Here is a 13,225-nt window from a genome sequence, read left to right as displayed (position 1 = left end):
TATATTTAAATAGTTTTACTGGACCTATTAATACTAGCAGTAGCATCACGCTTGATACTGACTTATGATAGATGTAGGAAAGAAAAAATATAGTATTATGACTACTTTTGCAATATTATTTTAGGACCAATAGGACTTTTTTTTAACGACTATATACAAAGATTTTACACGTTTACGCAAAACAAAGGTAATTTCATGCTTTAAACTTGGTGATAGTGTAAACACATTTAAAAATATTTTCAAACGTCAAGTTGACATTCATGAGAATTGGCTTACTTAATTGTGTGTACAAATAGATTTAATGTGTAAAAATCCCACTGGACTCAGGTTTAACAAAAGACACATTATTAACATAGATATTATTAAATCTTTTAAAGAGTCAATTTCTAGACTAGGTATACAATTAGCTTTATTCTTCCTACTCTTTTAACATTCTTTATTTACAAAAACTCTCCAAATTTTTTTTTTTAATTTTTACCAATTTGTTTTTCCCATCTCTTTTTATTTTCTTTTTTTAAATTATTTTCTTTGCTCTCTCTATTTTTATCCTATCATGTCAATGTTGTTTCTTTTATTTACCTTTTTGAATTATTTTCTTTAACCTCTCCGATTTCATCCTGCCATTGTTTTCTATTGCGCCTTTTGTTTTTTTTTTTATATTTCTTTCTTCTAAGCCTGTTATTACTCTGTTTTCTCTTTGTTATTTCAACCGACATATTTTACGTTCGTTGTTTACTCCTTGTAGTCGTGCGGGTATCTACTCTTTTATACACAATATTTTGTATTTTCTATCTGCTCTGTCTTATATATAATGTTATTTTTCTTAATTTTTCCTATTCCAGTAATTTAATTTTTATCTTTCAGTTTGTGTTTATACGTATCTTTGTTTTCTTCTTGTATTCTCTATGTATTCTTCATGTACTCTGCATTCTTCGTCTATAACTATTCCAACGTGCTTCTCATTTCATTATATTTTTGTCTAATTTCTTTAGAATATAATACATTCTTCTCATAAATATTTATTGATCAGACATAATTCAGCAACCTGTTTTCAATGCAGATCTTGATATATTTTTAAAAATATTTTTTGATTAGATATAATTCGGTAACCTTTTCATTTTACCTATAAAAAGTCTATAAATGTTTAATAAAGATCTTGTTATGTTCTTATAAATATTCTCTGATTAGATATAGTTCGTAAACCAGCTCTATTTCCACTTGAAATATCTATAGATGCTCAATATAAATTTTGCTAAATTTTCATAAAAATTTAGTTGTTCAACATAGATCTTGTTATATTCTTATAAATATGCAGTAATCAGATGTAAATCGGGAACCTGCTTACATATTTCACAAATGTAAAATCTACAAATTTTTAATATAGATTATATATTATATAAATATTTTTAAAAAGATATAATGATCAGATGTGAATCAGGAACCTACTCATTTTACATATGTAACATCTATAAATATTTAACAAAGATCTTACTATATTATTATTAAATTTTTTTGATAAAATATAACTCTGAAATCTGCTCATTTTGCTTATGTAAAATGATTCAATGTATAACATGCTATATTTTTATAACTAATTTTTAATCAGTTGTAATTCCGGAACCTGCTCCTTTTGACATGAAGATTCTACAAATAAACATTATACTTCTTGCTATATTGTTATAAATTTTCTTTAATGTAACATGTTCAAGAAATCTGCTCATTTTAAACATATAAAATCTACAAAAGGTTCAAAATAAACAGTGCTGTATTCTTATAAATAATCTTTGATCAGTTGTAATTCCGGATTGATAGACCTGTCATCCTGCTTTCATGAAAATTATCATGTTTAATTCAATTTAAGCCCTGGCTAATTATTCTGAGACCCCTTAAAATAATTTACAATTGATTTTATAGCTGATTGTGCTATGTATATATGAAATAATTTGTAATGTAGTATTATTAGTTTTTAAGATTCTAAATAAAAGCGACCCAATAAAGACATATTTTTAGTTAAAGAAAAAACGTTGTAATTCGGGAAGCTGCACATTATACATATGTAAAATCTAGAATTGTTCAGTTTATAGATATTAGTCTGCAATTGTTTTGAAACATTTGATATACTTTGTTATATGATAATATTTTATATGAACGAAGCATGTACTTTGGATCAAGAATCTTAAAACATTATGATATACTAAAGACTGTTCCATGATTCAAGTTTTTTAAATTCCAAGTGTAATGAGAAATTAAATCATTTCCAGTGCACTTGTTCATCTTTTTTAATTGCATACCTACGCAATGGATTTTAGAGAAGTTGTTACAAGTCTTAGCCGCGAGACTTTTATAATTTTCGCATGAACCTACACACAGACATAGGAGGCCCACTGAACTAAGGATCTGCACAACTAGCTGAGCGATATCAGCGTAGGTTTGACTTGAGTTTGACTTTAGTATGACTTGAGTTTGACTCTGCGCAGCAAATCATTTTTACACAGCGCATATTTTCTATGCTCGATCTAAGTGTGTTTCCATATTCGAACATTAAAAAATCTATGTATCTATGTATCTATGTATCTAACATATGCTTGCTTGTATCTTTGTAACGCAATTCAGAGAAAATGCACAACGAAATGAGCAAATGCGGAGAATTCGCATTTTTAATAATTTTGCATATTCCACGGTTTGTTTACGTTGGCAATGGGGCAACATGCTTTTAGCTTCAAATTGCAGACTTTAATGCTTCATCAGAGTGAAGTGCAGCACAACAACGACAACAGCAACAGCTACAGCAACAGCAACATTGCTAGTATGTTGCTGGTGATGCCCAAAATTTACTGGAGACTTTGGAATATGTTGCGTAGGCATTTGCGGCTTTAATAATACGTTTTGTGTTATTTACCTAGAAATTTTAATAAAGCGTAACAGCATATTTAAAATATATAGATAGAAGAAACAAACAGGATGGATGGAAAACTGAAAACTGCATTAAGTACGACGAGTATCAAGACAAAATAACTGCAATTAAAATTAAGATTTTTTTTCTGCGTGGGAGCTGTGTCAGTTAACACCGCCAAGTTTTATTGCTTCGCCTCGAATATCAATCTTATAGTCAGCGCTAGTGATGGATGGACTGGAAGAGGTAGGCAGAGATAGGCAGAGGTAGGCAATATGCAAAGTTGCTGTAATTGTTTTAGAAACATTGCCGACCGACCGAGTTAACAATTGACTTACTGAATTTCACGTACACACGTACTGCACTCGTTAAATCAAATAAATAATTTCCAAAGAAATGTGCCATACGCGAAACTGTCGAGTTAAATTTTTGTTACAATTTTATAGGTTAAAGATATTATTTACATGTGGTTATATATGTACTTTTATAATTATGAAAGGCTTTGTTGTGATGCCTTTGAGGCATTTTATTTAATTTAAACATGAACTTAATGCTCTGGTCCAAACCGCAAAACCACAAACAGTGTACCTTGTTTCAGTGAGGTATACTTGTGTTAAGCTAACAACAGTATTTCGTTGCCAATTTCAGTTCATACTGTAAATCTGTAAATGGTAATGGTAAAGTATGAATTAGATAAGTGAATGTGTGTGTGTGTGTGTGTGTGTATCAGATGGCAATTTTTTCCATTATGAGTATTAAAATAGATACCCATATATATGGTATGTTATGTATAGTCGTATTGGCATAAAGCTATTTGCAGCTATAGAGGTTTATGGTTGCGTATCAGTCACGCTCTCCAACGTTTTACCAACAATTAATCTTTAATTTTACACATTTCCAAATGTTTAACTTTAATCGCTTTAAAATCACGTGTGCCGATTTCACGAGTAATTCTTTAAATATTGCCATACCCGCACCAGCGAGCGGTTCGCTAGTTCGAACGAGCGGAAAGTTTAAAATGATTCTTGTTATGCGCGATGCTTCTATTAAACGCCATTTAATTCCGGGCCAGATAAGAACTTTCTGGTGCAATAAGTGCATGCAATGTAGATTCATAGAAAAAAGACTTGTGGGAACCGTACGTACACATTTATGCATAACATAAGTATCGTTCAGTAAATCTGTGCCTGAGCCTGAACTGATAAATACAAGTATACTATATTGTACCTTTCTGCAATAGCAGTTTAGCCGTTTAGCAGTTTAGCAGTTTGCTGTATGCATATATGCAGTGTTGCATGTTTACGCACGTGAAAACATTTAACATACACTGACGCATGACACGCCAAGGAGGCTAACAAGTGTGACACGCAACCCGATAAATCCCTGTCAATTTTGCATGCAACACTTTTGAATACAGTTGCCACCCCGTCGTAAAATAAAGGTCATTTCAAAGCTTAATATTTACCATAAATAGTGGGAGTTGGTGTTGATGTTGATGTTGATGTTACTTTTGCCTTTGCCTTTGCCTTTGCTTTTGCTATAGAGAAGATGGTGGTTCAGTATGTTGTGTATAGTATAGTATAGAGATTGAGAAGGGTGACATACAATGGTGGTACTGTCAAATTTGGCTTTTTATATTTGTGAACTTAAACGTTTCGTATGTAACAATCAAAGTTGCAACAAATGCCATAAACAGCATACAAAAGCTGCGCTTGAGACAAGGGAAAATGAATTGACGGCAGAAAAGGGTAATGCTACCCAAGGGACAATTTTTCTTATTCGTGCTTCTCTGTACTATTACTTTGCCACTTTATTTTTTATTACTCTACAATCTGTGTGTGTATGAAATAAATCGTAGCTAATGCTGCTACAATACTTTATTTCATTTTTTACACTCCGTTCAGTTACTCACTTTGTAGTTGTAGTTTAGGTAGTAATGCTTTTGTGTTGCACCAACAATGTTGCAACAAGCGTTACACCAGCTCAGCTAATGTTTATAAGCGCCCTCTAGGGAATTTTATCAAAAATTTATATTCTCCAGCTCATTGCTCGTTTTTTTTATTGTATAAGCTTTGCATTGCACTACGCGCTATCCAACATAAGGGTTTAAGGAGGGTAAAAGTTCTACAATTGTTTTTAGCTGTACGTAGGTCAGCACTTTTGTTTCAATTGCTTCGTTTTGATAATTTGAGTTATTTAAAAAAAAAACAACAAAACAAAAAAAACTTTATATGCTAACATTTTCCCCCTCCCCCTCTTCTTTCACCTAAAACACAAGTACAATTTTTCAGCCGTGAGCGGTGAGATACAATTTAATATAGCTGATGCAAGATTTAAGTGTCTTTCCCATAGTTAAATTCTAATTCACTGCTGCTCTAGTACTGCCACTTTTTGTTTTTGTTATTGTACAGATTTATTTAGATTTCAGTTAATTTCAACAAATTTTTTGCTGCTGATATTTCACTACTTAAGTATGTAATATTCAAACAAAAGAAGCAACACAGCAACACAGCAATACAGCTACACAGCAGCACTGCAACAATGCAACACAGCAACACTTTTACACTCAAATTATGCACTCGAAGAACGAAAAAATTATAATAAAAACTTGCACATATTTGGGTTAACAGAGAACCTTAACAATTTCTTCACAGAACGTTATTTAACTGGGTTTTATGGTTAAGTATACTAGAGATACTCATTTTTTTTTTTGCTTTTTGTTCGCTATAAATGAGATAAGCAAAAGATAATGGGATTTGAATAGCATAAAGCAATTTAAGAATTTTAAAAATTCTATACAATTTACTATGAAAATGATTGGAATATTTTAAAAAATTTAACAGAAATCAAATCATAGAGGGATACGGCTAACCCATGCTACTTAATGGAAAGCAAAGTATTCGATTATTCCTACCGATGTACATACAGAAGCAAGCATAGAAATAGATTGAAATTTGCTTTTAAACATAAACGTTGGAGAAATGTCATATCAAATGATAGAAACATTCAGCAATGATAACCTTCTAGCGCCTATATTTTCTAAATTAGATTTCTAAATTAGATCCTCACTCAACCCTTCAAAAAGAATATAGTGGGAGGGGGTCTTCAGTCTCAAAAAATTAACCAAATATGTTTGCTTTAGGACGATGATTTACAGACAGTCATATAACTAAAAAGCATATTACACAAAGAATTAAATCAAAACTACCTTTACTACTATTTTGTTACTCTTTTTTCGCGACTAAAGTCAAAAAATAATTTTTTTATACTTCTACCTTCTAATTTCTAATCTAATAATAATTTTTTTGCTAACTAGCACATATGCAGATGAATGTACATCGCTTCACCAATTTATATAATTATTTTAATACATGAATATATATTATTTTACATAGTCTCCAATATCTACTACACTACTTTATGAAGACAATTTCAGATCAAATATACCATATATTCCGATCATTTTCAATATGAACTTATCTTTTTAATTCTTCTTTTAAAACCGGTTTATTAAAAAACAAAGCATTTTTAAACATGGCTATTAACATAAGTCCCTAACATGAGGCTCTATGCTCCAGTGGAAGATACAGGAACTGATTATGAATATCATAAGTAAGAGAAACAATAGTATTTAATATATATACCGATAGATAATCTTTCAATTATATAGTATAACAGATGGGAGAAACTTTATAAACATATTTGTATTAATATTATCAAAATCTGAACATGTGGCCCAAACTCAATTAATTTAATCCCTCCATTAAATTGTTGAAGCAATTAAATTTCAAAGACTCTTAACACTTTTGTCAAGTTATGTTTTTTGAAAAAATATCTTTTTCTAGGTATCTCCCAATACAATAAGAAATTTTAGTGCTTTTTTCATTATGTAGATTTCAAAGCTAATATATAGATCAGTAAATTGTACTAATAATATAATAAATGTGAATATCTTCCTTAAAGAACATAGGATGAGGTACCGCATGTTTAACTAAAAAAAACACATATTTATTTATATGGATATGGAATAAATATAATCGGAAATAGAAACATATAAACTCTTTACATATCGATTGATACGAGCAGCAGGTGTTGAATAATGTATCTATGGGTATGATCCCAAAAATTAAACAACAGTTGACCATACGGATGTTTAATGATGAAACAAATCATCACACAAACATTGTTCTAGCTCAATACCTAGTCATATGACTATAAAATATTATAAAATGAACGATTTTTAATTTCACACTGCAATTCATTTGCCAAGAGTATTCGGACAAAATTAATCATCAAAGACGAATAAAAAAAAATTAATTTATATTTAATTTATATTATATTAATTTATATTAAAAGATTTCGAATAAAGGGGCTTAACAGAAGGGTTTAAATAAAACGGAGTTGACTTTTTAAACGCAGAACACAAATGTGTGTCCCATAGATACAGTAGTGGTGAATTCACACCACCACTACTATTTGGAGAACAAATAATAATAGAAATAGTGAATTGAAAAAGATGAAAGGGCATGGAAGAAGACGGATGATGGGCTGTCAATCGGGTGGGTTTTGACTATAGTATTTGAAAGACAAAGACGTACTGTTAACTAATAATCTCGAAAATAATCACACAATAACTAAAAAATACTATGCTATTGCACATGACTTTATGAATTAAAAGCAGTAATTATCGAAGAACTACCCATTTGTATAGGAAAACCTTTTTTTTAACAAGTCAATGGATTGCCTCATACAAACTGCGTTTCAAATTTGTTGACCATCCCACTTATTCACTAGATCTCGCCCTTCATGACTATTATTTATTATTGAAGTCAAAGGTTTTGGTTTCAAGGGTACAAATTTTAGTCAAATGATTGGAATTAAACTACTAGCCTTAAATAGGTATTTAGAAGAGTTTCATTGGATGTATGTATAATTTAGATGAGTTGAAGCAATTGGAGTGTCTTTCACAATAGTGTGTCAATTTAAAAAGAGAGGTAATGTGAAAAAATATGCAATATCAATGACTCCAACAATATTTCTTTCTATGTTAGCTGTAGGTTTATCCAATTTTAATTCGAACTTAAAAAATGATATGGCTTTGAAGCTTAAGAGGTTTTACAAATTTTTTATACTAACATTTTTCAATAACTGTATCTGTTTGTGTACCTATTTTTTTTTTTTTTTTGTATCTATACATTAAAGAAATGCAGTTCCGTCTAAGAATACAATAGAATTTGATATGCAATATTTAAACATATATTTACATTGTATATAAAATTAATGAATACTAGAAACCAAAGAAAGCAAAGTAATGTCATATTGGATACGAGTATGAGTCAATTGAAGCCAATCACAAAAAAAATTAATTTAATATTCAATTATTTAAGAATTTTTATATAATTAAATGCATAAAATTCGCTTTAATTGCAGCTAAAACACGAAATACCAGATACTTAGTATACAAACAATATAAGATACTTGAAGTTTCCAATCTGTTGGCTCATTTTATTTTCTACATAAAACGAAATGTGAACGTAATTAAGATATATTATCTAATTTCAGTGATATTTTAGGATGCTCTAATTTTGAGAATCATTTTTAAATTTTTTTTTTTTTAAATTAATACATTAAAATAAAATTATTATTTTTAAAATTATGTATTACTTTTATTTATAAAAAGAAAATGTCACCAATTTTTTTTTATTTGAATTAGATTATATATTTATTAAAATATATTTGTTGCAAAGAGAAAAAGATACATTTGTTGGCAGATTCTTGGATCTTGGAATGCATAGTTCTTCAGCATACTTCAATTCAATAAAGTAATTATTTATTTTAGTGAAATTTAATGATGGATATCTGGTGGTACAAAAAGGATTTTACTGTATCATTGTATAATATTACTATTATATAATTCTTTATTAATATAATATATATGGTATATATTATTAAATTCGCCTAAAAAAAGTGCTCATACGTTAAATAATTAATCACTAACAATTTATTCAACGATCAATTGAAACAGAGATAAGGATAAGCAAAACTATATATATATTATTAATCACTATTATGTATATTAACTGGTATTGCTACGGACCTATTAGGTCTATGCGTAATATCCGCTAGCTTGCTCTACCTCTAAACCTATTGTATTTATTAATGAAAATTATTTCGATATGGAAAAACCAATCAGTTTTTAGTTGAGAAAAATTTTAAATTTTCTAAAAAAAGCTATAAACTTTTTGCTCATAAAAACATAATTTGAACCACATATATAATCCAAAAACCTATAAAAATTACTATTTATGAACTATATAATATCAAGTTAATACCAAATGTATTTTGAAGTAAACATCAAATGTGGGTCCGCATACTATTTAAAGTTCTCACTATAATTTTGGACATAAAAATATTTAAAATATCCTTAAATCTTAAAAATATTGATATTCCTAAAACAATTAAATATATCTTGACTTGACTTTAAATATTCAAAATTTATTTTATTAAACGTCCATTAAAATTCAAATTTACCGACGGCATTTCACATTTTTTTGACCAAACATTTTTATATCCTAAGGACGCACTCGGATTGGTGTAGGCTCGATACTTGCACAAGAAAATTAGTTGACATAAAGATGATACATTATATTTGTTATATATTGTAGAAACATATGTTTGAGGATATATTATAGAGTACATATAAACAACGCACTATACTCTGAGTATAAGGAAATATATTATGTCGAGGCATTTCATTATATCGAATGTATTTTATATGCCGCATTTGTTATATGAAGAGAATAATATTTTTGGTATGTTTTTTGTTTACAAATGTTTAATCGTTCGTTATTTAAAGGGTTGGTTGAACGAGAGTCTACTGTAAACAAAACTTTAAATGGTTAACACTTATAAGGAGGAAAATTCGATGAAAATACCTCACTGCATACATTTTGAAACGTTAGCTAAGTATTAAAATGCAACTAAGAATGTATTATTCAATCTTTTTGTGATTTATTTATAATTTACTACAGTAGGTTCTACAAATGATCTCTGTATAGGATAGTAGTTTATAAACAAATAAGAGTAAGTTGAAATGAGAAACACATTTCAACTACGAAAGTAACATATACTATCACTATATGATGCTTATATCGCAATTAAGGGACTTCCAATTACTATTCTAACTAACTTGGCAATCAGAAAATATAGAAAATTTTCTATACCAGTCTTTCTATATAAAGAATATATCGCAGTTATGGCATTTTCAATTGTTCTTCTAACTAACTTACTTGACAATTCAGAATTTTAACATTTTCTTTACTAATATCTCTATATGGCGGATATATTGCAGTTAAGGGATTATTAATTATTCTTCTAACTATAGATCGCTCTTTTAACCAATAATTTCGTCAATCCAGAATTTTTATGTCTGCTCTATTACCTTTCGTATATGCATATATCGCACTTATGACATTAAAAATTATTTCGTCAACTAATAATTTTATATTCCAGAATTTTTATTTAATTTTTTTCTCTAAATTTATTTCTAATTAGAGGAGTTCATGTAAAAATAATATAAGTACATTTGTTAAAAATTGTTATTTTTAGACAGAAACGCACACATGCGCTCAGATAAAACTATAAAATTGAACAAATGTGTTAATCTCAGAAATATGTTCTCCTGACCCATAAGAAATGACACGATTCTACTATTAAATAATATCTGTCGCATATTACCATATTACCATATTGTACCTCGAATAGTTAATCCCACCACTGTCAGGCTAACTAGTCGGTACTAATCCAGAAGAAATAAATTATTTTCTGACAATTCGACAAGGAATTACCAGCCTTCAAGCAAAACGTCGTAGAGAGAGAACAAGCATTTCTAATTCGGGATTTCAAAATTGTTGCTTCTGTTCTATTTTTAAATGGACTGAGAAAACTTACCCTTAAGTGCAGCAACTTTCTTAAATCCATCCAAGCCACCGCTGACTAATAAGAAGAACAAGAAACACAGCCAAGGCATCGTCGAAGGCAACGGCGACAGCGGCGGCGACAGCAACGGTAAGTAAGTGCCCTGCTTCCAGTTGCCATTACTACATTTTTTTGGTGTAGCAATGGCGATTGTCGCATACTTTACGCCATGGTTAGCTTCTTCAGTGTTGTTCTTGTGTAGGTTAGTTTTGTTGCTGCGTTTGAGTGTTTTGTTGCGTTTAGTTTTGTTAGTTGGATATTTCGTATGCAAATTGGACTGCATTTTAATGATTCAAAACGCACTACTTCTGCAACTTCTGCAATTTATGATATTTCCCGATTAATTAAAGTTGCCTGCAAACTGGCCAATTCAATTCTTTGACGCCAGCTGCGGTTCTTAATTATTCCAAGCAGTTCTTATGCCTACTTCACACACTACTTACACACAACACAAAAGTAGTAATTAATTTTTATTTAAATAAATTTTATTTATTTAAATCTTTTTAGTTTAATTGTTTGAACATTTATATTTTGTATTGTTTTTTTTTTATTCAAATTATTTTTTTTTTTTTTGAAATTTTCAACGCACAGAATACGATTTTCTCAAAACTAAGTACAATTTTATGGCATCGTTTTATTATAAATTTTGTCACTCAAATACCACATATTGCACAAAACTATTCATTTTGTTTTTAAATTATTAATTCAACTTTCGTATTAAATGTTGACATTTTGTTTGATCCGAAACATTATTTGAACTGAATGTTTTGTTTAAAGAACTCGCGCTGCGCAATACATCGCATCCGAACCGCCCGGCAATCTAATAGCAACTGAACGCACAGCCGCAAGCAAGTGCGAGTGCACAGATGTTTACGTAGTCCAAGGAATGTTGCTGGCTTCTTGTCAATACTCATATGTGTGTGGATTGTATTGTGTGAACACTTACTGCGTTCTACAACTTTTGCCTGCCCGTGCATGTCTGGTCTGTTCCATTGCACAATGCCTTCACAATAAAATGCTTGTTGCATTTTGTGTTGACATGCTCAAAATGTGGAAGTGGATATCGTTCAGCTGCATGTTGCTATCATTTTCTCATGAGCAAAACTCATTACACTGGCAACATGTCTATTTGGAACCTTATAAGTTGTTGGCAACATGAATCAATACATGTAAATATGCATACAAGGATTTATTTAAATAAAGTAATTTTACGCATATTTATTGCACAAATATTTTTATCACCAAAACCAAAGAAAATTATTAAGTTTACTATGTTTAGTTGTGAAATTTTTCTGAAATATATTAAAAATAAAACATTTAAAATGCGAACGAAATACTAAATAAATAAATGAAACGCGTTCACTGTTTTAGATTTAGTATAACTTAGAATGCAATGTTATAAATGAAATGAAATGAATGAATCAAATGAATTTTATATGTACTATTTATTATTTAAAGAATACATTTTTAATGTACATATTTGTTATTTAAAAATATTTGTTAGTTCTTCATATTTAAAGGATTAGTTATATAGGATATTCGTTAAGCCGATTGTCTACTAAACATACAAACTATAAATACAATTAAAATTCAATTTAAATCTAATTAAAATAATATATAAAGTCATCCCCTTTTTATTATAGAATTTAATTCAAATAATAATTTTAAATCGAATATCTCGCATATCTCGAAATAATTTTTAAACTTTTTTCAATAAATAATTCAATATTATTAGAATGCAAGTCTAGTATCACTTCTACGTATGAAAGCAAATTATTTTTAAATACAAGTTACAATAAAATCTTTAAAAATATATAACTTAAACACAAATTTAATTTAATTTAATTTAAATTTAATTTAAAAAAAATTTAGTTTAATTTAATCAAAATTTAAATTAATTTCATTTAATTAAAATTTAATTTAATTAAAATAAGTTATAATTTAATAAGATTTTATTGAATTTAATAAGTTTGATTTTAATTTCAAGTAAAATTTTAATATTCTAACTATGTATGTACGTATTAATTTAAATTATATTACCTGTAAAATATATTATTCAAATTTAAATTGATTTGATTTAATTAAAATTGAATTTAATTAAAGTTTAATTTAATTAAAATTTTATTTAATTTAAATATAATTAAATTTATGTATTTAAAAATATATTATTTAAATTTAAATTTGATTTAATTTAATTAAAATTGAATTCTAATAAACTTTAATTTATTTAAAATTTTAATTAATTAAAATTTAATTGAATTTATTTAAAATTTGATTGAATATAATTTAAATTTAATATACAGTTTGTCAAGTATGAGTTTACACATTCAGAAAAAATTGAGAATTTTCACATCT

The 13,225-nt window shown here is 28.5% G+C and overlaps 1 protein-coding gene across 1 annotated transcript in view; it reads right to left on the bottom strand.

Moving 5' to 3' along the window:
- The window catches only part of LOC119687913 (protein sax-3), a 115,819-nt gene extending 104,116 nt beyond the window's left edge, over positions 1 to 11,703 (bottom strand). Inside the window, exon 1 of the mRNA XM_038102463.1 lies at positions 10,844 to 11,703. Coding sequence (XP_037958391.1) covers positions 10,844 to 11,153 — 310 coding nt within the window. The 5' untranslated portion in view covers positions 11,154 to 11,703. The remainder of the gene's footprint in view (positions 1 to 10,843) is intronic.
- Between the last annotated feature and the right edge of the window lie 1,522 nt (positions 11,704 to 13,225).

The sequence above is a fragment of the Teleopsis dalmanni genome, chromosome X, assembly GCF_002237135.1.
Source record: "Teleopsis dalmanni isolate 2A chromosome X, ASM223713v2, whole genome shotgun sequence".
In the NCBI taxonomy this organism is placed as follows: Eukaryota; Metazoa; Arthropoda; class Insecta; order Diptera; family Diopsidae; genus Teleopsis; species Teleopsis dalmanni.
Note: the sequence above shows the minus strand (reverse complement) of the source record. Positions and strands in the feature narration are given on the sequence as shown.